Source organism: Netta rufina (assembly GCF_964035555.1).
Source record: "Netta rufina genome assembly, chromosome: 1".
In the NCBI taxonomy this organism is placed as follows: domain Eukaryota; kingdom Metazoa; phylum Chordata; class Aves; order Anseriformes; family Anatidae; genus Netta; species Netta rufina.
The window spans coordinates 53819688-53847291 of NC_140123.1; the positions used below are offsets into that span (position 1 = coordinate 53819688).

The 27604-nt window shown below is 39.2% G+C and overlaps 1 protein-coding gene across 1 annotated transcript; it reads left to right on the forward strand.

Annotated features, from left to right (window-relative positions):
- Window positions 1–232: 232 nt before the first annotated feature.
- On the forward strand, window positions 233–26643 carry GPR180 (G protein-coupled receptor 180; the record flags this gene model as incomplete). The annotated part of the gene is made up of 9 exons (XM_084301156.1): window positions 233–368; window positions 2528–2686; window positions 5890–6084; window positions 9639–9819; window positions 10022–10071; window positions 13801–13958; window positions 20240–20431; window positions 20789–20866; window positions 22543–26643. 9 exons carry the CDS (start codon window positions 233–235, stop codon window positions 22699–22701), a joined length of 1308 nt encoding a protein of 435 aa, XP_084157282.1. The 3' UTR covers window positions 22702–26643.
- Between the last annotated feature and the right edge of the window lie 961 nt (window positions 26644–27604).

Below are 27604 nucleotides of genomic sequence, written 5' to 3' on the forward strand. Positions count from 1 at the left end.
CGGCGGCGCGACACGGCTCACCCCTATAACAGCAGCCACCTTTTTTTTACGACGCTGCGCTGCCTTACGGCTGAACCAGGCAACGGCCACGTAGGAAACGGGGGGAACCCGGAGGGGCGCGGCCAGTAGGCGGCAGGGCGGGGACGGAGGAGGAGCGGGAGGGGGGGCGCGGCGTGGCGGGGCGGCTGTGGGGGGAGGGGGGGGGGGGGAGGTGACGTGAGGGGCCGTGGCGATGCGGTGGCGGCTGCTGTGGGCGCTGTGCGCCTGCTGCTGGGGCTGCGCCTGGGGCAAGACGCTGCGGGGCGGCTTCGTCAGCGCCGCCGCCCGCCTGCAGCCCTGGCGGCCCCTGGCGCGCTTCCAGTTCCACGGTAGGAGCCGCTGAGGGCGTTGGGTTGGGGCCCGGGGGGGGTGGCGCCACGTCGGTAGGCGAGCGGCCGTTAGGGCCGTTAGGAGCGTTAGGGCCGTCGGGGCGGCCCACGTCGCGGGGCGTTGTGGTGGCTTCGGGCGCTGTTCTGCCCGTCGCTTCGCGGAGAAGGGGCTTTGGGGGCGGCTCGGGAAGCTGCCGGGATTTGTGGGGGTTGCGGGCAGCCCCTGGGCCGGAGGGGCTGTGGGGGAGGACAGCCGCTGGGGTGAGGGGGAATAAGGAGCGGGGAGGGAGGGCTGCGGCGCGACCTTTCAACGCTGGGCGAGGGGAGAGGCGCAGGAGGGGTGGGGACTGCTCGCGGGGCGGCTTGAGAGCGCTTCGTTATCAGCGTCCCAGGAGATAAATGTAGGAGTGCTCTAAATAGATCAGAAGAAAAAACGCCTTGCTTAAATCTGAGAAAATCACAGAATGGTTTGGGTTGGAAGGGGCCTTAAACATCACCCAGCTCCACCCCCCTGCCATGGGCAGGGACACCTCCCCCCAGCCCAGGCTGCCCACAGCCCCATCCAGCCTGGCCTTGAGCACCTCCAGGGATGGGGCACCCACAGCTTCTCTGGGCAGCCTGTGCCAGGGCCTCACCACCCTCACGGTGAAAATTTTCCTCCTAACCGCAAATCTAAGTCTCCCATCTTTTAGTTTAAAACCATTCCCCCTCGTCCTGTCAATATCTGATTGAGTAAATAGTTGCTCTCCATCCTTTTTATAAGTCGCCTTCAAGTACTGAGTTGTAATGAGGTCCCCAAGAGCCTTCTCTTCTGCAGGCTGAACATCCCCAGCTCTCTCAGCCTTTCTCCATAGGAGAGGTGCTCCAGCCCTCTGACCATCTCAGTAACCCTCCTCTGAACCCACTGTAACAGCCTCACGTCCTTCTTGCGCTGGGGGCCCCAGACCTGAACGCAGCACTCCAGGTGGAGCCCCGCAAGGGCAGAGCAGAGGGGGACAATTAAGATTCAGGATGAGGGCTTTAAGTGTTCAGTTATACTTTATTATGCAGGTTGATGTTACATCCTTCTTTAGAAATATTCCTACTTCTGTATGGATATTTACAACTATACCTTTTGGGAGATCTCAGTGAAGCCATGGGGGATTTTATAGAACCTGCTGTTTTTCAGAGTCTTTATTAGCAACTGAGGTAAACTGTTAGCCATGTAACATTTTACAGATCCCAGGAGATAACCTTTTGGGGGGATTTATTGTAGAACTGCTGTTTGCTCTTAATAGGCAAACCTTCCTGGCAGAGCTTATTTGAAGCTGCACATCCAGCTGCTGCCTAGGTTAGGTGGGAAAGAAGGTTGCTCTGACAGTTTAAAAGACATACTGAACTTGCTTAAATTGAAGTAAATTTAGACTCTTGCAGTGCTGATTTTTTTTCTTCTCTGTTAAGTCCTGTATTTTTATTTTGAATACTGTTATGTTAAAGAAGTCCATAGCACTATATAATGAAAGAATTTCTCAATGATTTTGAGGATCATAGAACTGACAGACAAAATAAGTTACAGCAAATGGGCTAGTTCTAAAATGGCTAAATTATTTCACTATGCCAAGATGCAGACTACAGGTAGACTGACACAGTAGAGAGCACTCTTGAAGTCTGGTTTTCTTTGTGAGTATGTTTCTATCAATTTGTCTGATAATCAAGTGTTTTAGCTCTAATCAGTCAATAACATGAAGATCCACTTAGTCCAGTTCTTCAGGTATAAGACTTGAGAGCTACTCCATGATGCTTGTAATAGTGTCATGGAAGCGTATAAAAATAGAGATGGGATGAAGGAAAAAAAAAAAAAAAAAAGATTATCTGGAAATCAAAAAAAGAAAAGTGGGGGGAGGCTGTTTGAAGTGGAGGTTAATGACATCTGGGTTGTGTTGAAAGCTTGTGTAGGTACCATACTAGAGAATTGTGCGTGCAATATTGTACTACTGAGATTACTAGAGTTCGTTTGTGAAAGTATACAGATGTTTATAGAAACTAGTGGTAAAAGTTTTAGAAATAAAGTGAAGCTTTTTAAAGAGGTGTTACTTTTTAAAAATCTCTGCTGTGTTAGCTTTTTGTTTGCATAACTGTCATCAAGGCAGAGTAGTTGATTTTATTTTTTAAATATCAAGGTGACCATGCTGTTCTGTGTGTCAGAATCAACAACGTAGCAGTAGCTGTGACAAAAGAAGCTAGACTTCACCTGTTTCAAGCACAGGAATGGCTGAAGCTGCAGAACAGTATCCAAGATCACAGCTGTACAGAGAAATTCTCTAAAGCTCAACTGACAAGTGAGTTACTGCTTTCCTCTCCTTATGAATTAAGTTGTGTGTATGTAGAACCCCAGTGTTTCAGTGAATTTGGACTTTGCATCAACTTAAGCAAAAGCAGGACTTCAACCTCCTGTAATTAAAAATGGATACAAGGAATGCAATTGCTTTGTTTGCATCACTTCAGAAGACTTTGCTTGCAAGTTGTGATGTAGTATATCAGTCGAAAACGAACAGTCCTTGACAAACAATGGCTTCAGTGCAAACAGCTGAACTTCCAAGTTCTAGTCTGGTGCTCCCATTTGCACACAACTCAAAGATCCACGTTCAGTTGAAGTTTTCATTTACTCATTCAATACAGAGACTTCCTATAATTCCACTTGGAGTAAAAGTCTTTTTTTCTTTTTTTATAAACCTCAAACTTTTCCTTAAAAAAGATTGTTAAAAATGTGCAAAGAATACTGTAGTAAGATGAAACTGAAGTAGTTAGAATATGTAAATTGTTGAGACAGTCAGATATGCAGTTAGAATTATCACTTTCCTTGCAGTAGAATGAAAAAAAAAAAAAAAAACCTTAAAGGCAAATCAGTGAAGCCTGCTAAAACTCTGAAGTGAATTCTTGTAAGATGGGAGTATGTATCCCAAATACACAGTAAAAGAGTAAAACCTTTTCCCTCTGTTCTTTTTTTCTTCTTCCCCTTGCACAACATCATGATCATTACTTTTGATTTCATTTCTGTCTGTAAGGTCATCTTGAGAAATTTGTTTGTCTGAGTAATGCTGCCTAATTTTACAACTTGCCTATATCATCATTTAATGTTCTTTCACTCTTCAATTTTGTAATTTGACATTCATCGCTGATTTTCCCATTTAGATGTTATAAATACTGGGATTTATAATTATACCAGTACAGAATGTGTAGATTAGCCTCTTGTCTTTTTTTATTGAGGAACACCTCTTCTTTGTCAGGAGGCTACTGTTCTCAATTCCATGGAAAATTAGGATTTTCAAAGACAAGAAAACAAAATTAAAGTATTTTCATTTATGTGATAGCACAAACTCTCAAACTTTGATGTACAAAACGTTAGACACATTTTAGTATTAAATATGTGCTAATCAGGATAATGCTTAATTTGAGGACCTACCTAAATGTACAAGAAAGTGAAACACTGAAGTTTTCCTTTATGTAACTGGAGAACAAACATACAAAAACAATTTTTGCACCATTTGTTGATCCTAATATTACAAAGCCAATTTAAAGCATGATTTTTCCTTTGAGAAATAAAATTTAATAACCTTAAGTGAATGCAGCTTCTCTTTTAAATATATTTCCTCTGTGCAGCCAGAATCCCTAGAGTAACTAATTGATGTCCTGGAGCATTGCCATTACGAAATCTTATACAGATGTCACTTCTAAGGATGTAGTTCCCTTACACTTGAGCTGAGCTAAGCATGAAGTGCTGCTGAAAAGACCAGCATTTGGTCCTTCACTCCTGTCTGTCCCAGCAATGTATTCGCTGTTTTCTACTGTGTGTAGGAATCACATGACCACAGGGTGAGTTGGATCTGTTTGCTGATCTTGGGCAAAATCAATTACATTTCCATTTTGGCTTACTTCATATCCCGTGAGTTAGCTTGCAGATTTGATGGAAAACTGATTAAACGTGCTGTGTAATCTCTAGTCATGATGCAAATAAGGCTATACCAGATCTCAGCTGAGAGTACAGCTGGAGAGTAGAGCCCCCCTTGTAAACTGCCATCTAACTTGCTTTTTAATTAAGCAGCGTATGAAATCCTTAATTTGCCTTTTTACAAAGGTTGTATTTTTGAAGGGAGCTGCTTCACTTTGTATATTTGCTTAATAAGATACACAGATCTGAAATGTACCTGATGTACATTTCATGTGTTCCACAAAGCAACTGCTTTTTTCAGAATGTTTTTTTTCTGGTCTGCTTCATGTGTTTTCCAAATCAGTATTTTGTGACAGTTGCTGCAGAGGGACATGTCGTATGTTTCTTGCTGGATCCAACTGTTGATCATGAGTTCACGCTTTCAAAGAATAGAAAATAACTCCTTGAACTCGAAACAAGTTTACTTAAATTGCATGAATGTTTTTCACAGGTAGGCTTCAAGTTAGAAATTAGTTCTAAATTTTGTCAAAAAAGGTTTAAGGATAATGAGTTTGCTAAGGATTGTTTTGTGTATATGTTTGCAGCTTTTTCTTATAGAAAAAACTTTGCATAAAAGCAACTTGTTTTGAAGAATCCTTACAAACTTTTTCTCTTTCCTTGTCCTTAGCCACTGTCATCTTATAAACTATTCAAATGAATTCATCAGCAGTCCAGTAATTATTTTATTATTTCTTCTACAGAAATGGCTTTCATTTATGGTTAAGCTGATTAGCAATGATCACTGTTACACTGATTAATTAATTCAGTAATCAGTGTACAGTTCTTGATGTATAGAGCCACAAACTTCATTTGCAACAAATGTTTACTTTGGAAAGATTGTGTATTGGTTAACAGTTGCCCTTAGGAAAAATAGTGGTAATATCAGAAATAAGATGAAACTTTTCAGTCCTACGTAGCTGGTTTTAAACATGATTGATTTGAAATATACTTTTCTTTTTTTTTTCCAGACAATGGTCTCAGTACTTGAGTGTCAATTGAAATTGTCTATGTCAGTTTGGGGAAGATGCTGTAAAATATGTGCCTGGAAGGCATGCACGCCAATTTGGCAAATTTTGCATGTGGCTGTACCTGTTCTATGCTCTAAATGTCTTTGTGAAATTTACTCTATTCAATTTTCAAATGTAATTTTCATACTGAATGAGTGTCTGTTGGCAAAACAGAATAGCTAGAGTCCCAGTGATACTGTGCAAGAGGGTGGAAGTACACTAAACATGGTGTGCACTATTTGCAGTTAGTGGCTTCTGGTGGAATGGAGCCGTCCCAGCAAACCAAACCCAAAAGCTGAGAAAAGGAATATGGTGCGCATCCTCACCAACGCCTGGCTGCACCTACTTGAAACCTCAGTTGAGGATGGAAGTCTGCTCTCGGGTGTTGTGGTTTGCTTTCAAAACAAAGACTGTTTTATACTGTTTGTAGTTTATAATCTGTAAATGATGATGTATATTTAAATCTTATCTTTATTTGAAGATGGGGTTTCTAAAAACAAGTTAAACAAGTTATCTACTCATTTTGTTTGTTTGTTTTCTTCCAAAGTGACTGTGAACCACACAGAGCAAAATCTGACAGTGTCCCAGATTCCTTATCCGGAAACATGGTATGTGTTTTATGTAGACAAGTTTACCTGCGAAGAGAATTATTCTGAAACCGAGGATATTCAGTTTGAAATGGTCTTACTAAATCCAGATGCAGAAGGGAATCCATTAGATCACTTTAGCGCAGGGGAATCTGGTAAGATTTTTTTTCTTAAAATTAGATTAATAAGTTAAGGTCTGATCAGCCAAGCCAATCAGTACCTACTGTGCTTGCAAAAACATGACACTGGGGGATGAATACTTACTCTTACTTTGAATTTGACTTTCTCAAAGAAGAGTAAACTTTGATTCATCTCCTGGCATTACAGATAAATCCTTCCCTTTCTCTAGAGTGACTTGCCAAAACTTGTCTAATTGCAAATGTAGTAAACAAGGAAAGATTGTGTTCATATCTTTGATAGTGTTTTTTTCCCTGTTGAAATTGTAAGCTTTCACTTGATTGTAAATAGATTTTAATGAATTTGTTTAATTTGTGGAATTCCTTAGCTGAAATTTGTAAAATTTGATTCTGTGCAATGAGTTCATGCATGACATAAACATTTTGCCAGTACAACTTCAGTTCACTGTCTGGGTCTTTCCAAGTACGTTATGCACGGGCTGCAGACTGGATGAGATGATTGGCAGTCCACATTTTTTTATTGAAAAAATGCAAATTCAAATCTCTACACCTGCAAAGAAAAGAAAAACTTCTAGAAGTGACTCAAGACAGCAGCTGAAGAAATGCATATATCAATTTTTATGACAATTTGGTCATTCAAATCAACCCAGTGTGTGCTTCATCACAGTGCATAGCTTTGCTGCTCTGGGAGGCCTATGCCACATGACACTGACTTAGTCTGTTGAATGGGAAGAATATGCTTAGTCTGCCTTCATATACAGATGTAGCCAACGTACCCAGATCTAGCCTAACTGTAGTGCTAAAAATTGTATACTCTGTTGTCAGTCTCAGGAGAATGTAGAGGGAACAATGGCAGCTTCCTTTCGGAAGGGAGGAAAATCTTCACGCTGAAACATTTAGAGCAATCTGTAAGGAAGTAGCACTGTTAATTGACTGTTTTTCTAGACTTACGTATTGATCAGGCTCTTTAACTTCTTAATTGGCTTCTTACTCTGCAAACATGGTTTGTGGTTTTTGTTTAGTGAATTTTGTATCCAGATGTGCATTCAAAGTTAATTCGCTTACTCTCAATAGTACCAGTAGCACTTCTTGTCTAAATTGAAAGACAACAGACTATAAGATATCATGATATCATGTGGCCTTTAAGTGGTGTACAGACCTCCATCGCAGTTCTGCACTATATTTTTATGAAGTCTCTGAGCACTGTAAAGCAGAACTCTGAAAAGCTTGCATGCTGAGCAAGGAGATGTCAATCTTCTAGAAGTTTCCTCTGGAGATACTCAAAACCCACCTGGATGCCATCCTGTGCAATGTGCTGTTGGTGACCCTGCTTGGCAGGGGGTTAGACCAAAGGATCTCCAGAGGTCCTTTCCAGCCTCAGCCATTCTGTGATCCTGTGGAAATGAGTTGGGTGCAGGTATTTAGAGCCACCGTGAAGGAAATAAGTTGAGATGTACATGCCATGTCTTTCATGGTTGCAAATGAATACCTTTGTTAATTCAGAATGAAAACCAGCCACACTGTTATGAATCCTGAAAAGACTTGCCTATGTCTACTTTTCAAAGAACTGAGAAGGGTTTCTTCTCTCTCTCTCTCTCTCTTATGCATCTCTAGGGAATAAATTTTGTCCTTTTTCCCCTTAAAGTATGCAGCTTAGAACAGGAGCATGTCAGAGAAAAGATCCAGGTTCATTTCTTGGTGGATTTTGTTTTGTTCTGTTTTTTTTTTGTTGTTGTTGTTTTGTTTTGTTTTGTTTGTTTGGTTTGGTTTGGTTTGGTTTTCCTTGAGGGGACTAAAAACTGCGTAATTGCAGATGGTTCCAGTAGGTCACCTTTCACTTAAGTTAGTGAAGTTGTGCCCCTGCCACTAAGAGTTCTCAAAAATGAAGTGGACTATAAGGAAAGTGTAGTAAAGACCTTGAAACTGTAACCTTCTGATTAGGATCTTTGCCTTGAGAGTGAAGGAGGCCTGGTTTCCAGTCCCTAGCAGGTAGTGTTTTATTGTTTTATATAGTAGGGTTTTTTACATAAGACATAGCATTTACATAAGACATAGCATTTCTAAAGGCAGCTGGCCAGGTAAACAGAATTTCAAAGTTAGGTACTTGAAATTAACATACATATGTTTTATTTTCTATGTCATAGAATCCCAGAATCGTTTGGGTTGAACCTTAAAGATCTAGTTCCAACCCCACCGCCATGGGCAGGGACACCTCCCACCAGCCCAGGCTGCCCAAAACCCCATCCAGCCTGGCCCTGAACACCTCCAAGGATGGGGCACCCACAGCTTCTCTGGGCAGCCTGTGCCAGGGCCTCACCACAACCATAGTGAAGAATGTCTTCCTGATGTCTAATCTAAATCTACCCTGGAATCTAAAAAAAAATGTAAAAAGCAGAGGTATCAAAGACAATGTCCAATACCCTACCGATATAATCATTTTTGCAGTTATGTTTTTTTTTTTTTTTTTTTTTTTTTTTAAACTTTGTTAACTTTTCTGAAGAAAATGTCTTACTCCAGAAGTAATTAACCAAACCCTCCAATAAAACATGCTCATGTCCCCAAGAGTCTCTCCCCAACTCTAGGTGATTTAGAAGTCAGGAAACTATTTAAAAAAAAAAAAAAAATTTTTTTTTTTTGCCACAAAAGAAACTTTTTTTTTTTTTTTTTTTTTTAGTTATATTTCAATGCAGGTTTCTCTCAAATCCTTTTGCTGTCAAGCCAATCATCCACAGTTTCTCTTTTGCTTTCAGCTTTAGATCTGATTGAAAGTTTTTAGCAGAGTTGTTTTGCCAGAAACAAAGTTTGATTCTGTGAGCACCATGTATCTTCAAAGAAGACTGGAGAAGGAAAACAGAAGTTTTCAGTGATTTTTGCTTTTTGACCCTCTGGTAGCTTTTCTGTTTCAAGACAACAGAAAAAAAAAAACAATCAGGATCCAAGTTTTCAGGGAAGCGTCTTAGCAAAATCCTGCTAGACTGAAAATCAGACTACTTTTGTTTTGTAAATATCAAAAACTTTGCACATTTTTTTAGATTGGTGCAAAAAAAAGTCCATTTTCCCTGTGCTGTTTTTCTAAGTTGTCAATCTTGGTCAACTGTGTTTCTTGGAATAGCTGTTTTATGTGGAGGAAGAGTGACACCCAGTGGTTAAGTAGATAGAACAGTCCTGGGTTTCTCTAATCTCAGATTGTGACTTCAAAAAGTAAAGCAAAAAAAACATAGCTAAAAATGAGTCATTTAATAAATGTGTCAGATCAGATGGGCTACAATTATTTTCTGTTTATCAAGAAACTGTATGTCAACCTGTATTTGAACAGAATCTCTCCTACACTCAGAAAAGGTATTGTTGAATAAAAAATTCTTTGTCAGGTCTAATGATAGCTGTCTGAAGAAGTCACTGACTCTCTTGGATAAAATAGGCTATATTTTCTCTTTACTATCACTTTTGCTTGATGATTGCGTAGTAATCCCTAGTGATTATATAAATAATATATCTTGCTTTTAGTTATTTACTGCTAGTAATAGGCTTTCTTTGTAAAAACTAACTTTATTTTTTATTTTTTTATCCCACAGGATTACATGAATTTTTTTTCCTGCTTGTTCTAGCATACTTCTTAACTGCTTGCATATATGCACAGTCCCTATGGCAAACAATTAAGAAGCGTGGACCTATGCATACTGTATTAAAGGTGCTGTCAACTGCATTATTGTTGCAGGCTGGTTCAGCTTTTGCCAACTACCTCCATTTCTCAAGGTATCTCTGCTTATATTTGCTTTCAACCTTAAGACTAGAAGAACATGCTATTTTAAAGATCAGTACATGGTCTTTCATGTGCTGATTGTGGCAAAAACGTATGACTAACTTTTTAGAACTCCATCATTGCCTAAATGTACTTATCAGGAAAAACACAAATTTAAGACTCATTTAAAAAGATCATCTTCTATTCTTTTGTCAGTTATTCTAAGGATGGAATAGGAGCACCTTTTATGGGAACTCTGGCAGAATGTGAGTATGCCTCTCTGCTGTTTTTATGTACTCTTACACGTTAATCTGTGTAATGCACTAATCTTGTTGGACTGTATTATCTTGTACCATGTCACTGTATTTTTAACATGAAATACTGTAAGTTGCTATTCTGAAAAACAGGATTTAATCCGGATGCTTAAAGTAACTGTATTTAAAGCTCTATAACTGTAACGTTGTTTAGGATTTTTAAAAAGATTTTATTGTTTTAACATTCCATCCTACAAGTACTTAAATACATACCTATCAAGTGAGTAAAAGTTTGAATATGTCAAAGAGTTTTGTGGACTTAGAATGATCTAGAGTGCTGAAGCATTTTGGAAAACTTAATCAAATTTTAAGGAGTGTGTCATTTTATTAGCAAATTTAATGTGGACTATAATGAAAAAAGTATTTTACAGCACAAGTGATAAGATTAGAGTGATGCAAAAATGATTATGTTAAAAATTGATGTTACCAAAGTATTCTTCTCCACTCTGAATGGATATTCTTAGCTCTCGTTGGAATGGAATTCTTATAACACCCATACGTAAAATGCCAAAATGCACTAGTTTATTCTTACTGGATTCTTCAGGATCTAATGTTGCTTTTTTTCTTTTTTTTTTTTTTCCCATGTAATTTACATTTGAGGCAATGGATGATCTTTTCTAAGCTAATACATTACCTTTTTGATTGGGCTTTTGAAGCACTTCAAGAAAGTAGTACTATGATAGTGCAATAGCATTATAGAGTAGCAACCTACATAGAAAAATATTTCCCTTCATAGAGTTAGTTCAGAAACTTGCAGTTGGAATTAACAGCCTCTTGATGGCACTTGGCACCACAGTAATTGACACTCCTCCTTGTTTTAAGCATTTGAGTTAGTGAGTCTTTGCAGCCTTTCCAGCAACTGTGTTAATAAATTTTCCCTCTTGTCTTCTGATCTTCTGAAATGAAATTAAGTGGAGAACATGGAGGTAGTCGTAACTCCTCCCTGCTGAGAAATCCAGTGTTAACTGCACAACCAGAACTTCAGAGAAAATAGCTGCATCTTAGATTTTCTGTGCACGTATTGTGGTGAAAACCACACTATTATTTGCTTAAAACGGAGGTTACTAAGAATAAATTAGTATTTTCGAATCACTATCTGAATTTGAGTGATTCAGCTAAAAGAGTTTCCCACTGTTTTTAAAATCTGTGGTTCCCTAAACAGCAAGAAAGCAGAAGGAAATGTGGAAAGCTTCAGTGTCAATTGCAGCTCTGAAGGACAGCTGATAGCAAGTATAGTATGGAAGTGGAAATTGCTACCATTTTTCCTGCATAGGATCAGAAATCCTAGGTAAATTATAAAATTTTCATTAACTTCAGTGGGGCCAGAATTTGTTCTGGAAACCTGTCCAGATACTACATTGAGCAATTATTCTTTTTCTACCATTATTTTGTCTTTTCCATGTATGAAAACCTGACACAAAGTCGAATTTATCACCTAAGTCAATCATACAATCACATAAATCACATGAATAGTTCTGGAATACTAAAACATCTCAAATAGTGATGCTTTAACTTTCGATAAGATCGAAACGTGAAAAGTCAAGTAATACATCTGCTGAACAGCTGAAAAAGATGTTCAGGCCAACCCCTATTCAGCCCCTGCCATCCGAGTGGTTCCAAAGAATGTTTATCAATGTGGTGATAGGTGCTTTATAAGTGTGTATATATATATATATATATATATGGTAAAATCAGTTCAGTAGCATGTGGCCTTATATCGATCCTGGATATCATACAATTGTCATTTTCAAAAATATCATACAATTGTCATTTTCAAAATTTTGCTCAACCGTAAAGCCTCTTCTTGCTTTCAAGCAAGATGTAAGTGGTAACAAACACTAAAAATAGTGCTGAAAATTTGTGTTACACCGTTTTGTCTGGGAATCCACTTGCTTTGTTGCCACGCTTAAGCAGAGCAATGTCTGTATCCAAGATGTGACTGAGAGATGATGTCTGGCTATAACTTACAGGGAGGTTATCTTAAGGAGTGACAGAAAATAAAATGAATGATTGAATGCTCTCTAGAGTATCCAGATTCATTCAGTCACTTCTGTAGCTTGGATTTGTGATGCTGGTTTGGCATGCCTTGAGCTCGCAGAACAGTTTTGTGTTTTTTTTCCACGGAGTTCTATGTCTCCGTAGCTAGCATTGTAAAATAATTCCAAGATCATTTTGTCACAGAACCATGCCAGTTCATTTTATTAAAGTTTGTATTTACTAAAAGCTCTTGACATTTCCTAAATGACAAAGGTGCCTGAATATGTTAGGTGTAACTATATAAAGCATGAGAATACCAAATGTATCCCATGAGTAATATGTTTAAATCTGTTTTATATCCATATTTTGCTAGTACTGCTGACCATCAGGGAAATACAGTAGCTGATCTTCATTTGACACACATCCCTTGTGTGTATATTAATTTCTGTACAGGAGCAGCATTTTGTATTGCAGTATTTCTAGTAAATGTGAAAGTATATTTATTTGTTAATACATTCCAGTTGTTTCATAAAAGTAGAAGTTTTACTTTTGTGATATAGAAATATTTATCTTATATCTGATAATATTAGTGGAAACATCAAATACAGAACAAATTTAAATGAACTAAAATATTAATCAAGTGAACAAAAAAAGTGTGTAGTGCCCATCTCTAATTTCTGTAACAAATTTGAAATTTACATAATGTAAGAACTAATTTCTCAAGCTGCTTATACATCTCTGCTGCATTAGGAAAGTGAGCCTGTACTCACTGTACACTCAAGTCCATGCACTAACTTTAAAATCTTTCAATAAGCTTCAGTCAGAAACTTGACTCTAAAGCTAACAACACCCCAGAAGAAGTGTTCAGTTCTTTCTAATGTCAGTAGTATTTCAGCAGGGTTGAAAAATAAAGATTTTAATATATTCTAGCTTAAAGTATTCTTTATTCGGATACAGCTTCAAACACAAGTTTGAGACGCTGATTAAGAATGTAACTTCATGGAGTACGTGTTAATTGTTCCCAAACAGAGCCAAAAGAATGGACACAGTGAAACGAGGCAAAGGGAGTTTGCGTTTAATGAAATGAAATACAGACAGATTATTGCTCCAAATGAAGTTTGTGCTAGGGTTAGTCATTATGTTTTCCCCTTTAAGTATCTGAGTGTGGAATTTGTCCTAAATGTGCTTTCTACTGCAAGCTACTCTATCCTTAAGACAAAACGCAGTTAATTTAAAGTACAATGCCACTGTCTGATTTTTGAATAAAAGTTTTGTGGAATGAAGAAAGGAGTTCATTTCATCATGTTTCATATTTGCAGTGTGATTAACATACATATGACTTTAGTCATGTGGCATTTATAAGTCTATTTATGCAGGTGGACTCCTGAGCCTAGACTTCTTGGACACAACAGGAGTGGGATTTGGAAGGATGTGGCGCACTGCCCATGTCATTGCAGAATTGCAACATAAGGAGAGGAAAGTTTTAGTCATTTAAAAATGGCCAAAAAATCCAGATTTTCTAGCAAAGCGACATCAGCTAGTCAAACTGTGAAGATCATGAATAAAGGTGATACCAAGGCATAAATATCTGTTCTTTATTTGCAGATATATGGAATGTTTCTCTTTGCTGTAGAAAAAAAAAAAAATACTTTGTTGTTGTTGTAGTTGTTGTGACCCTACATATTTTCCTTTTGTTTTCAATAGTGTGTGACATAGTCTCTCAGATACAAATGCTGTATTTATTGTTGAGTCTGTGCATGGGTTGGACAATAGGCAGAATGAAGAAATCTCATAGCAGACCTCTTCAATGGGATTCCACTCCAGCATCTACTGGCATTGCTGTAGTAGTTGTTGTTACACAGGTTTGTATTTATATTCATTCTTATACTGAAATATACAGCTGCTATTAAGTATGACAGAACTGTGAACCAACTAATTTCAATATTTTATGAGGGAGGGAGTATCAAGACTGGGGAAAAAAAAAAACAAAACCCACAGCATAATGTGCACCCAGTATGTCTAATAGGTAACAACACCTCCTCTTTACTTTAACAATCTAAGATGTAGCTCCACAGTATATTTTTGTTCAGCAGTAAAACCACTTAAGAAGTTCCCACAGTTTTTCAAACTCCAGGTTGTGCCAATTGTTCATAGTATTACACTGTAAACAAGATCAATGGAATGATCTAGATTGAATGGGAGAAAAATAAAATAAAAAGGAGATTTCAGCACAATCATTTTACCAATCTGATTTGTAGTGTCATCCTATAAATAGCTGTAATCAGTACAAGTAGGAGTTTGTGAACTACAACATTGGGGTTGACGACAAGCAGCATGGGAAGAAGGATGAGAGAGAAATTCTTACAGCAATCTTCCTGTCACCAAAAAAAGTTGAGACTCCGTCCTTTTCTTAGAACCACTCAAACAGAATGTGTAATAGTCTTTTCAGTCAATAAAAGGCAATTCTTGAAAGGTTCATGTGCTGCAGAATTGTTCTTGCAAATAAACAAATGGTCTGACACATAATTTCATTCAAATATTTTCTATTAATATAAATTAGAAAGTCAAGTAAACCAGTAACTTAAAAGTAAATTGTAATGGAGATCATCCAACCCTGGTGGTGTCTTTTGTAAACAAATGTTTTTAAATCACAGCATAAAGACAAGAGGATTTGAAAGCCACTGAGAATGAGAAGAACAGGGAGAAACTGGAGACAGTAATGAGGAAGAGATTATACTAAAGATTTTGTGCCATTTGAGTAATGTCTGTAATTAGTGTTGCTTCCAAACTAAATAAGTGGACTGCTAAAACATTAAGAGTAGCTGGGAGCTGACAGTATTCTTGCTAATTAAGAATATAAACCAAAGCCTATTAAGGTCAATGGGACTGTTGAAATTTAAAGATAGGTTCATTCCACCGTACTTTGACACCCGTCTAGCACCAGAAATTTTACATGCTGGTAGTAAAGAAGACTTCTAAAGTATTTAATTTTATTCATGCTTCTCCACTGGTACATGCATATGGGTGTGTTAGTGCTCTGTCACTTGAGACTGGAAAGTTTTGTTGTTGTTGTTTCCTTTTTACTATACATAGAAAGGGCACTCAGTATCATCAGCTTCATCTTTTTTTAGCTGTGGTAAAAAAAAATGGGGCAGGCATCATATATATATTCTGCTTTCAGTACTGGCCCATGATATACTTACATTGGCTATTTGAGCACCACTGGAGGATTAGTACAAAGTTGGCTGTCTTACTTGTCACCGTGAAGGTGCATCTCTACCACATCTCCCTTCTCAGTACCATTGGGAATATGTTTGGGAGGAGCCTTGTAGGAACAGAGTATGGATGTCAGAGTATGTCGTTGCCTGGGTGGTTCTGCAGTCCATCTCACTGTCTGCTGTCTCCAGCAAAGTTTCCCTGGCACCAAAAGTACCCTTGGCCTTTCTAGAGAGGGTGTTTTTCATCACACAATTCAGTACATAGAAATTTCTGCTAGTTTTCCTCCCCTTAATAGCAAATGTGGTTGTTGAGCTCAGGGGAGCAGATCCCGGGCCACATCAAAGGTGGTGGCCTCAAGATTTCATTCTCTGGATTAGTTTATTGTTCATTGGTCTAGATTGATGTGGGCATCATACCTGCTGTAACATGATCACTTTTATGATAAAAAACCTAGAATAACATCCTTTCCAACCTGCTCTTTCCCAAAATGTCTTATGGGAGAGCTAGCTTCTCCCCTTTCAGAGACTGGACAGACTTGCGTGGGTCATCAGAGGTGTTCTTGGGATTGTTGTGGAGGGTACTGGAAACCACCTGTGTTACATTAAAGCAGCAGATAGAGATTGAACCACGTTAGTTTTATTGACATTCTACACTACCTGCTCTCATCTCATCACCAGGGAGGTCAAGCAAGTAAACAGCGTGGGAAACCATTTTGTTCCTGAATTTATAAGCATTTTTGGCTGGCAAACTATCTGTCTCTGCTTTTCTGCAGTTAGTTCAAATTACTCGGCATTGTTTGCCCTTTTTTTTTTCCCTATTTGTATTGACAGTATTAATTCTTGCCTTTTGTTCTTTCACAAACACCAGCAATTTCCTGGGCTGTGCTTACAGGTTGCCATCGGTGTAGGGTGGACATTGCCACCTAGCCAGCAAATCTCTTGTGGGCATTGTGGCTATGAAGAGGTAGCATCTCAAAGGGAGGGACAAGCCTACCATTTATCATCTCCCCTTGGGTTAACTTGTTCTTTTTTTTGTGTGGGTGTGTGTTTGTTCATCCTCAGAACAAAAGATTCCTGGCCACTCCGCATTCATTAAAGATTCCACTCTTTGCTGCTGAGGCACAAACCTTGTTCAAAACTTTTTAGTGACGACAAGCCTTTCCTATCACATAGATCTGAACAGTTTCAGCTTTCAGGGCTGTGATCAAAATGCATACTGAATCTTAATGCGTGAGAAGCCGTGCTTCACAGAGATTCTTCGCTATGTCCCGAAAGGTGTGCTCTGAATGAACTCTGCCTCTGACCTCAGATCTGAAGCATGTTTTGCTGTGCTGAAGTTCATGACACCGGATACCCAAGTACTAGATACAGTTTGAAGCAGCTGGTTGATCTGCCTTCCCTTGCTGCCACTTCTCATTTCCCTTTTGCTTCCCCCTTCCCCTTATCTCTCTGTGATGATCAGTCCCATGTGAACCTGCTCTTGCTGGAGATTGATATGTTATCTTGCCATACAGTCAGTGTTGGCATAGCAAGGAGGAGAAGGGGTTCTACCGTAATTGTTTCCTTCTGACAAAAGAGACAACTGTCTGGTTCTTCGTTGTGCAGATGTGGAGGTCCGACTTGTATAACTGGAACATCGAGATGATGACCGGAGCAAAGTTTTCCCAGCAGCTTGAGGGAGACCAGGACTGGGCAGTGGTGTCCACTGGAGAACCAAGATAAGTCAGAACTATGTACAGGTGCTGTCAGGCATTTCAAACAGTGCATGATGTAAACAAGGAGATGGTCATTCACCTTTATTTAATGGAGAAGCAGTTGGACTTTAATGTTGGACATAGCTAGTGTGAGTCAGCTCTTCAGCTGTGCACCTACCCAGCTCATCCAGTTCTTTCGTAGACAGCCTGAGCAACAGTTGTTCTGCTGGATAACAAGTAGGATATTCACCCTGATTTCTTCCCAGAGCTGAAACGTAGTTCTGCTCAATGGTAACAAAAAAATGCGTCCAGTTTCAGCTTGAGCTTGTTGGTGTCTGGGTGTTCTTTCAGCTTACTCCTGATACCACAGCTAAGTGAGTAGATATGTGTCTTTCTGTGGATAAGGTGAGGGACGTCAGGGCTCATTGACCTTAATTCCTCAGGCATGGCCAACCAGTGAGATTTTGACTTCAAGAACAAGTTTGTCAGTGAGAGCTCTCCCTTCACTGAGAACAAATTGCCTCATCTGTTGTAACCTAGAAACACTCCACAGCACAGATTTCTTTTTTATAGAATACTGCTTCTCTCCAGTGAGTGAGAACAGTTCCAGCTCACAGGAAGAGCAGTGACACATGTTCACCTTCTCCAGGTTTCTCATGTGTTGCACTGACAGGTCCATTTCTGCCTCTGATGCTTCTGCCTTCTGCTTCTTGTAGTAACCTAGTGAAGCTGAAGGAAGCTGGACTTATGTGATCTTACGTTGTTGTCACTACAGTCTTTATTCAACTGATTTCTGGGTTGTCTGCACGATTTACATTCTTTAAAGGGCTCATCCAGAGCATACCATGCTTTCAGACACTGTTTTCCCATTAGGATTTGGACTTTGTTCTCATGACTCCTTTACTCCAGCTCTTTGTCATCTTCTCATGAAAGTGGCTTCCTTCCTTGCTGTTACTTTTGGTGGTAGGTTAAGAAAAATTCAAACCCTCATGAGCTCTGTTCTTTAAGGTTGAGGTAGCTCTGTGTCTACCTAAAATTTCTTCTTTAAGTGTTATCATACCTTCATCTGTCAGTCTGTATCTCATCAGCCCCAGCTGCATGGTAGTCTCGGGAAGATTCCTGAGATTATGTTTTTTTGTTGTTGTTGCTTTTTAATATTCTCAGAGAGTGTATGTCCAGTCCAGGAATGTTAAAGACTGCCTCTTCCCATGCCTAAATTACAAAAAAACAAAATACTCTGTAGGAGAATGCAGTGATTTTCCAACTGGTAAAACCCTTGTTGTTGCCTGGATACATTCTACCTGAACTGAAATAGCTTCTGCATTGAGAATTCATCACTTTCAGACCAAAACTAGTGCTTTAGCCACAACTCCACCAAACACTGTGATTCTATCTCAAGGTTTCAGAAGTAGTTCAGTCTTATTTCAGTCATAGTCCTTGAGAGGATTCTCAGTCGAATAATTTGATCATTGTAAGGTGTTTGCTTGGAGCTACCCAGAAACAGAGCATTATAGTGGCAGTGTTTGAAGAAGTTGGCTGGATGGTTTACTACTAATCCGTGACATTCAGGATGTGTGCTTCACACTTCTCTCTCTCTCCCATCCTTTCATTTTCTATCCAGGTGGTTGAGAAGTAACTGAAGTGGCAGCAGTCATGCTCACAGTGTCATGGCTCGAGTAAGGGAAGGAAAAAAGGAGAGAGTACTCTCAAAGGATATTCCAAGTGAAAAAAATCTAGTCTCAACTGATGAGACTCAAGGACACCCACCTTTGGAATGCACAGGTGGATTACACATTTAAAAAAAAAGTTTATATCAGTAACCTTTCTGTCTTTATGATATTAATGTAATTAGAGAGCCTTTGAATTTGCTCAGAAAGGAATCTGACTAATTTAGATTTCTAAATTGAGGCATACAATGTCTCCTTCTGAAGGCCTTTAGCGCTACTTTGCTCATATAAATCAAATTTGACTACCTTTCTTCAGAAAGCCTGCTTTATTAGACACCTGAAACCTAAGTGCAAGTTAGATGTCTGCAGTAGGTGGACTGGATTCCAGTGTATATTCAGTTCTTCAAATGCCACTCATCTGCTACATGCTTCTGGGAGTCTAAACTTTATGAGTATTCTAATTTGTAATGTTACTCTTGAAAAGGTTTTATTCGGCAAGACCCAACTTTCATACAACGCTACAAGTAGGCGCCTGCTTTCTATTCAACTAAGATTCGGAAAATAGGCATCTCTTAGTCTGTTTTTCTTTAGAAAATTTGTCAATACTCTTTCTCACAGTCCTCCTGCAGCACTGAGTTCTACAGCAAGGAAGACAATGCAATTTTTCTGGGAGTTAAGGAGGATTACGATCTTCTGTGTATTATCTGTTGGCTGGAGTGCTTGTCCAGGTGTTGCAACAGCATTTGGAACCTGTGACGCTGCCTTTCGTAGTCCCTAGGAGGTTTCCAAGCCAGTTGCTTGCAGAGTCAAGCTCGCTCACAGTTTCTGACCTAGCTGATTCTGAATTCTTTTCTCCACGATGGCACGGCTTCAATAGAAGAGGTGGAGAGTGGCCCACCCAAGAACAGCCTATAGCCTGGCAGCTAGGGCTCTCTCCAAGGAGGTGGGAGATGTGAGTTGGATATCCTTTAGGCAAAGACGGGAATTGTGGGAGATCTAAGTTCAACCTGGGTGAATGCTTTAGCCCTCGGGCTATTGTATAAAAGGGGCAGCAGCACCACCCTCTTACTTCCCCATCTTTAAAAGGAAAAGTGAATCCTGTTAGGATTTTGAAAGAAAAGGCGTAGTCGCCTGCCTTTGAAACAAGCTTTACAGGTTGTGGATCCCAAGTGGAAGGAGACACCTCCCTGTAGCTCAGTGGAATCGTTTCAGTGGGCTTCCTGCTGAGTAGGCTGCCTGTTTAACTACATGACTATTTTGGAACTTATGCTAAAATGCTGCATTCCTTCTACCCAAATGAGAGGAAACTTTAACTTGTCAAACTTTCTAAAAGTTACCGAATGCAACAAATGAAACCCTGTTCCTGCCAGTCACATTTGGAGTAATAGGTAGTGCCAAAGCAGCAGCTCAGCCTAGGTTGTGGGTTATTTTCTGTAACATGGCAGTCTCCAACGAGCAGAGTATGACCAGTTGTGCTGATAATTTGATCTGTCATGGGAAGGGTAATCAGCATTTAATGTAACCTCATTTTTTCTAAATGTACATTGCTGTTGTTCTTTTCCAGAGCCTTTTATTAATTTGGGAACAGTTTGAAGATACTAATCACCACAGCTACCATTCACACCATGGCTTAGCAAGTGGACTGCTTATTGGCCTCAGAGTTTGCCTAGCCTTGTCGTTGGCTGCGGGTCTTTACCAGATCATCACAGTGGAGAGAAGCACGCTGAAAAGGGAGTTCTATATCACCTTTGCCAAAGTATGGGTTACATCATAGAAGTTGATCCCTTTTGCTGTAAAAGTAATTGTGGCACGCAGTCGACTGAAGCACTAAACTGTTTTCCTCCATATGAAAGTTAATATTTAAGTGTCTGATTTGATTAAATTGCACTCTGTCATCATGCTCTGAGCAGTCATTTTAATTTGACAAGGAGTATAGAGCTTTTTTAAACAGAAATCCCACCTTTCATTGTGTGGTTTTCACTCTGTTGATTGAAAATTAAACAATGGATTCATAAAAAAGACAGAAATGTAAATGCAGTTCCTCTAACTGTCATCTCTTTCTTCTTAGTTGGCGTATAGTTATTTTATAACTTATACTCTTCTTCTCTTTCAGGCCTGCATTCTCTGGTTTTTGTGCCACCCATGTCTTGCAACCGTTTCTGTAATATTCAGAGAATATCAAAGAGAAAAGGTATGTACAGGCAAGATAAAAGAGATGGAATTTGAATAGTAGTTGTTCTTCATGTTCACTGTTTGTTAGCAAACTCATGCTCTTAGGCTGTTAATCTTATGACCCCAAAGCAACTTGAAAAGTCTTAGTCACACAGCTCTTATTGATGCTAATGTGAGTCATATTTTACAAAGGCATACTGGGTTTGAATCATCTAAGGGTAATCGTTTCTAGACTAAGGGGGGGTGGGGAGATGGTTAAGTCAAAGGAAAATGTGGAGGGGGTGTTTTGTTTTATTGTTTGCTTGTTTGCTTTTTAATTAAAAACACCTTGGGGATTCTTTTAACAAAGCTAGTAGAAAGATAAATCAGTGGATTTTTTTTTGTTTGCTTTTTAGTCTTCAGCATTTAAAAGCTTTATGTGGCTAAATAGGTCAGGGAACCTGTAGCTGAACTGTATTCTTTAGATTAAGAGATCTATCCAAATGTGTAGTTTGGTTTGTAAGCTCTAAACAGTTAAAAACAAAAGTGGACTCATTGGGTTTCTCGGTTGCTTAAACATATTGGAAACTGGAGAACTAGTGTGTGGAGCCTGCCATGTTCAGATAAAGTGCACGTCTATTCTCGGGTGATTGACTACTTCATTCCAGGGTAGAGTTTGCTGCTTTTCTTTATGGTTATAACCATCTGTGCATTTGTATGCAAATATTTTCAGAAAAAAATAAAAAAGCTTTTATTTGTGCAGGGAATATATGAGGGGAGAAAACATTCTACTAAAAAATATAGTACCTGAAATACTGTGTTTGATTCTTTTTGTGTAAAGAATTAAACTTGGGAGGAAAAAAAAGAACTCCTTTTGATCAACCAAAAGTCTCTTTGTTAGTAGTTTCTTGGTGAAAATATCATTGAGGTAGGATGGGCAATCTTTAGAATTGGGACCAGTACAGGAAATTTTGCAATATTTTGAGAGTTTGAGTTTACTGAAGGGAGGTTACAGTTGCTCTGCTCTTGAATTTTGAGAAAGTTTAACCATTGTGTGCAGCTCCAGTTCCTACCTTATGACAATTTAGCTGTGTTTTTCCTTATTTAAATGCACTTAAATATAATAAAGGAATACATGATCAATGAATACCATATTTATGGAAGAAAAATGTGTATTTGAAAAGACCCTCTGTACCTCAATTCAGACTTCTGCTTGCTCAGAAACAGTAGTTACCTTTATGGGTTTGATAAGAACTGCCTTATACATCTACAGATCAAGAGGCTTGCTCTGAAAAGAGGTCTAAGTGAGACTGATAAATGACTACCATCAGAGCTCCATGACTGTGCTAGTGCAAAGTGTTTTCAGGCTTTTTTTTTTTTTTATTCATCTCTGTTTGTTGTAAGAATAGAATATCTAAACATCACCTCTGCTTGTGGAACTGCATGGGTGGTGAATTGCAAGCCTGAAATTCCCCAGAACAGAGACTGCCAGAAGGGGTTATGTGACTTGCCCAGGGCTATCTACAGATTCAAAAACATCCAGGTGTGAGAGCATGAATCCTGGACCTGAGGTTCACATTCAAATCTTTTGTAACTGCAGCAGCATTAAAAGGTTTAAAGTTAAACTTCAAGCACTTATATAATGTGCTGGTAAAAATGTACTTGGGTTTGTTTTTCACTTACTTTTTCCCTTCTTTGTTTTTTTTTTGTCTTTAGATTATTACCATAGGTGTTATCCTCTGTCAGAGCATCTCCATGGTTATCCTCTACAGACTTTTTCTCTCTCATAGTCTATATTGGGAAGTGTCTTCATTATCATCAGTGACATTGCCACTAACAGTATCCTCTGGACATAAAAATCGACATCACTTCTGAGATGTTTAGGAAGAATACGTTATGTAATAAATGTGCAATAATGACCCAAACATACAGGTATTTATGTCACAGGTATGTGATACATCGGTTTCACTGGAAAACCGGTTGGTGATATCAGAGCACTTCACGGACCTTTGGTCTGACACAGTCCTTAGATTAATCTGTTTCAAGTATTGCTGAGTGGGAAAAATCCATAATTTGAATCATTTCCTGAAGATGGTTTGTGGGTAGCACATGGTGCTGAGCCATGTCACAGAAAAGTACAATAATTCTTTTCTCTCCCATTCACAGCCACAAAAAATATTCCTGCTTTGTATCAATACTAAGTTTGAAGGTCTTATAAAATGCAGTTCTTAAAATGTCGACAAGCTCCAACAAGTCTGAAATAGGCCAGTTGTGAAATTGGTGTGATGCATAACGACGAATACAAGTTCTTTTATTTTTGTGCTTTAGAAAAAAATACATTTTATGTATAGGGATAAAAGGGGAAACAAAAGAGGGAGAGTCCACTAAGAACGTATATAAATGTTTACAACTAACTGTGGGAAATTTTTCTTTAGTATTGGTGTAAAAGAAAAGCATTTTTTGCAATTACTGTTCATATTGGTTAGAATTTTAATGGGAATGGAAATAGAGTTTATATTTTCCTTTTTTTGAAATAAATGTAACTAAAAATCTCACCCAGTAAAGTTCTAAACAATATTTGAGGCTTAGAAGATATAGTAACATAAAGGTAATTAAAACAGCAGGCTCGCAAAAAAAAAGGCAAAGAAAATGGAATGGGTGATGTGGTACTAGAATTTTAATCCTGATATAATTCATTTCTCTTACATTGAGGATTCAATCATAATTAAGCCATATACACAGATTAAATTAACAGAAGCATTTCAAATAAATGTTGGTTTCAGTCATCAACTACCCATGAATTCCTGCCCAAGGATACTTAATCAGGATTAAATTTTCTATGAATAATTGAAAAACAAAATACTCACTGGATTTGTTATAATCCATGTTGGCACTGGGTTCTAAGTAGTTGCCATCTTCCATCCATTGTAATAAAGCCATACTACTTTGTGATGCCCTAGCATTCAGAAAGCCAGTGTAAATATATACTTTATTGAAGTGCCTATTTATTGAGTATGATGAAATCGTGCTGACATTTTTTCCTTCGTAATAAGAACATACCTATTACCATTGTGACTGCAATCGTTCTCTTAGGATTTACTTTATTATTTTTCATATTTTAGATTTCTCACCATACAAGTGTGTTTCTTCACGACGCCGATTTTATTTCCTAGTAAACAAATGTTTGTTTCTTCTTAATAGTATGTATTTAATTATGCCTTTTTGAAAATGTGAAGACACCAGGGTTCTAGCTTTAAAATAACCCTAACTTTTCCATGCGTGTTTGCCTCAGCTGTGAGCATAGTTGAAACATAAGTCTATTCCATTTCAGTTTAGAGGTGAAAGTAGACATTTGCCTTTGACTAAGGCAAAATGGCAACATGACAAAGTTGCTCATTAAATCATCTCCTTTCTTATTGTTTGTAATTCAGATCAAGAATGGCAGGTTGAGGCTGGAAAAGATGAGATATTATGATTTCACACAATCTTCAGAGTGATTAAAAGATTAATTATTACATTCCTCTGATAACCACACAAAAATATTATTGGTTAAAACTTCAGTCTTTATTTCCCTGCTTATCTCTGTACTTTTCATCTTCTCAAGAAAAAAGCATCCTGTTTTTGATAAGTCTCCAATAATGCAGTAAAAGAGTTCTATCTGTCCTCATGTATAAGACATGAAATTCACACACAAAATAGAATTTTCTGATAGACACAAGAGCTACTTTATAGTTTATGATCTGTCATGATAAAAGTTTTAACCTATGCAGAAAAATTGCATGTGACTTTCAGAATAGGCACTCTATTTATTTCATTCTCCAGAAGTACTTTCTTACTTCCTGTAGTCCCTCTGACTTCAGTCTGCCAGTGTTAAGGTAAATGATATCTTAATTTCACCTTTTAAGTATACCCTACAACAATTCATAAAATGAATTCAGAATTCATAGTTCATCTGGGCATAAATACAAAGCATCAGATGTTGTCTCTTAATCTTTTCCATATTGCTCCGTAAGTCAACAGGTAACATTATCCTCTTAGTCTGGCATTGAATCCAATGATTTGAAAATAAAATTTTGATTTTACTATTAATGTAACTGTAGCAATTAAGTATCACTTTCTCATGGTAAGCTGTACCACGGACATGCGTTTCTGCTCAGGTCTGTTAGCGTTCCTTCATAACCAACATCCACCGGTGTTCTGTTATTAAATCACTAACGCATGCTGTAGCAGTGGGTCAGGATGACTGTGCTAATACTCAAGATGTCAGTTAATTCGGTACGTGATACCCATGGGTGTGGGGTGGCTGGAGTCTTCAAATATGACCTATTTACAAAACTTCTTGCCTACCTAAACTCTGGCTTGAAGTTCACTGCCTGAAGAAAGGTTTGAATATGTGAAATTCTCCCTGCTTCCTAACTTACATTTTTAACAAGACCAATTGATAAAACCTTGGTTTTTTTTCATGCTTATTCACATATTGACCCATTTAACCGTTTTGGTTTCGTAACCTCATTTTAGGAGAATAGCTTCCAGGCTTCTTTTAGTTGTCTTCAATCAGTGCATCCTGCCAGAAAAGCTTTCTCTTTTTTCTCAAACGTGCTTTCCATCACACACGCACACCCCCAAAAAAAAAAAAAAAAAAGTTTTGCGTCGCCAAACTGTAGCTCTGGCTGATCTGAGCAACTCATGATGCACCCACCTCAGCTACACACCAGATGACAGCAGTGGACAAAAGCACTCCTTCAGCATGCCCGTAGCCCCAGCGCATAAATGGCATGGTTTTGTGCCAGCTGAAAGCAGTCATGGACCCGGGGAGCTCTCAGCGGGAGGGCTGTAGCCAGCTTGCAGACTCCCTGCCACCTCGCCCGCTGCAATGAGAGAGAAACACGCTGCGTGCAAAGGCAGCGCTACCAGCTGCTGGCCGGCCGTGCTGAGCACAACTATTTAGCTGGGGCTGAATGGCAGCTTCGTACTTGTTAGTTTTTATGCGTCGCGTGGTTCTGTTTTAAATAAAGTTGCAGAGAGAGGGTATACTAATTCCATTGTCTGTGAGTTTCGGTGCTTGGAAAAGATAAGTATACATGGACAAGATTGCAAACCGAAGTTGTTTGCACTCTGAAGAAACTCACTTCAGTGCATGAGAGGACGTTTCCTTGCCAGTCATTGCCTTTTCTACTGGCACAGATGCCAGTTAGTGTCAATTCTGATTTATTGGTTGGGGGGAGGATCGTTGTTCAGGAGGAATGAGAGTGAGATCAGCAATTCAGCCTCCGAGACCCCCCACACGCTGCGAGGAGTGGTAATCTTGCATGGCTCCCGACCCGGGCTGGATTGGAACCAGTGATGTAGAGGTTGGAACAATGCTCCAGCTCATCCCCTAAGCTATTCGCTCCCATTCCGTGTAGGGTATGTTGATTGTGCTTTTATTTAAAGTGCTTCAGGTAGGAAAAATGAATATTTACAATTAAATATATGTAAATGGAAGTGGAAAGGCTTGATTGGAAAAATATCAAGTTTCTAATACATATTACTATACTAAGACCTCCCACACAAGACAAACATTTATAGTCAGACCTAATAAATATTCCTTTCTGGTTCCAGTGCTAATGGAGAGCCACAGAGATATCAAAATCTTTTTGTTTGCATCTCCGTCCTCTACAGAACTGGAAGACTGTTTGATTCAGTTTGGTTCTGGTTTATTCCGTGTGATGCCATGCCTCTACTTGACACTTTTTACAGATTGCTATAAATGTTGGCTGGGCTGGCTAAAACTGATGATTATGTTGTACCTTGGAACTCTTTTTGTGTGACTATGCAATGTACAAGGGGCAGGTGATCCTTGCAAATGTCAAACATTAAAAGAAAATATTAAGCTGTTTTTCAAAGGATCGTTCTTTAACCACACTGAAACACCACTAGGCTGTGATTTTGAGCAGTAAGTTTTGATTCTAATTTTTCTTAAACCATTCTTTCCTACAGGTCCTGTCGCTGTCTGTCAGAATCCCACCTCTCCCACCGCACACTCTCTGTTCCTTCCCTTTCCCCCCTCTCTCGCACATATGATTTTGAGCGTAATGGGTGTCATTTCTCTCTCTATCTCTCCATCTGTTCCCACGATCAACACTCAGTCCAGCCCCTACTTTGCATCTAGTATGCGTATTCTCTTTATCCTTGGTCTGTTTTGATTTCACGCTTTTCCTGTCTCTCCTTTGCCCTCTCCACCATGCCTTTGGTCTCTCTAGCCATCAGAGACCTGAGGGTGTGGTTTGACATTGCAGCTAATTTGGGCTGTTTGCTGCCAAAAAGAGTGTCCCTGTCCCCTGGCTGCGTGCTGCTGTTGCTTCCCTTGCAGTGGCACTGGCTGTCACCTCCCAGCTTAAGGGAGTTGGAGTCAAGGAGTTAAACTGATAGAAAACTCAGCCTGTAGCAGCAGCAGGAAGAAAAATCAGATTCGTTCTCCATGGTTTTAGCACACTGAACCAGCTCACGGGGATTTTTTGAGCACCAGCGGCACTGCAGGGGATGGGGTAGAGCGGGCAGGCTGAAGAGGGGCACGATCCCCTTTGGAAGGGCAGCTGCAAGGTCGGTCAGTCTTCTGCAAACCATAGCCTAGTGACTCCCAACTCTATCTCGTGCACGTCTTCTGCTAGGTTCTGCGTGCTAAGAACTGGCCTCTTCTTTCCCTTAAAACCTCTTCAAGAGTAGTGTCGGGTTGTTTTGGGGATGGGTTGTTTTTTGTTTTTCTGGCTTTTTTTTCAGTAATGGGAGAACAGTTCTG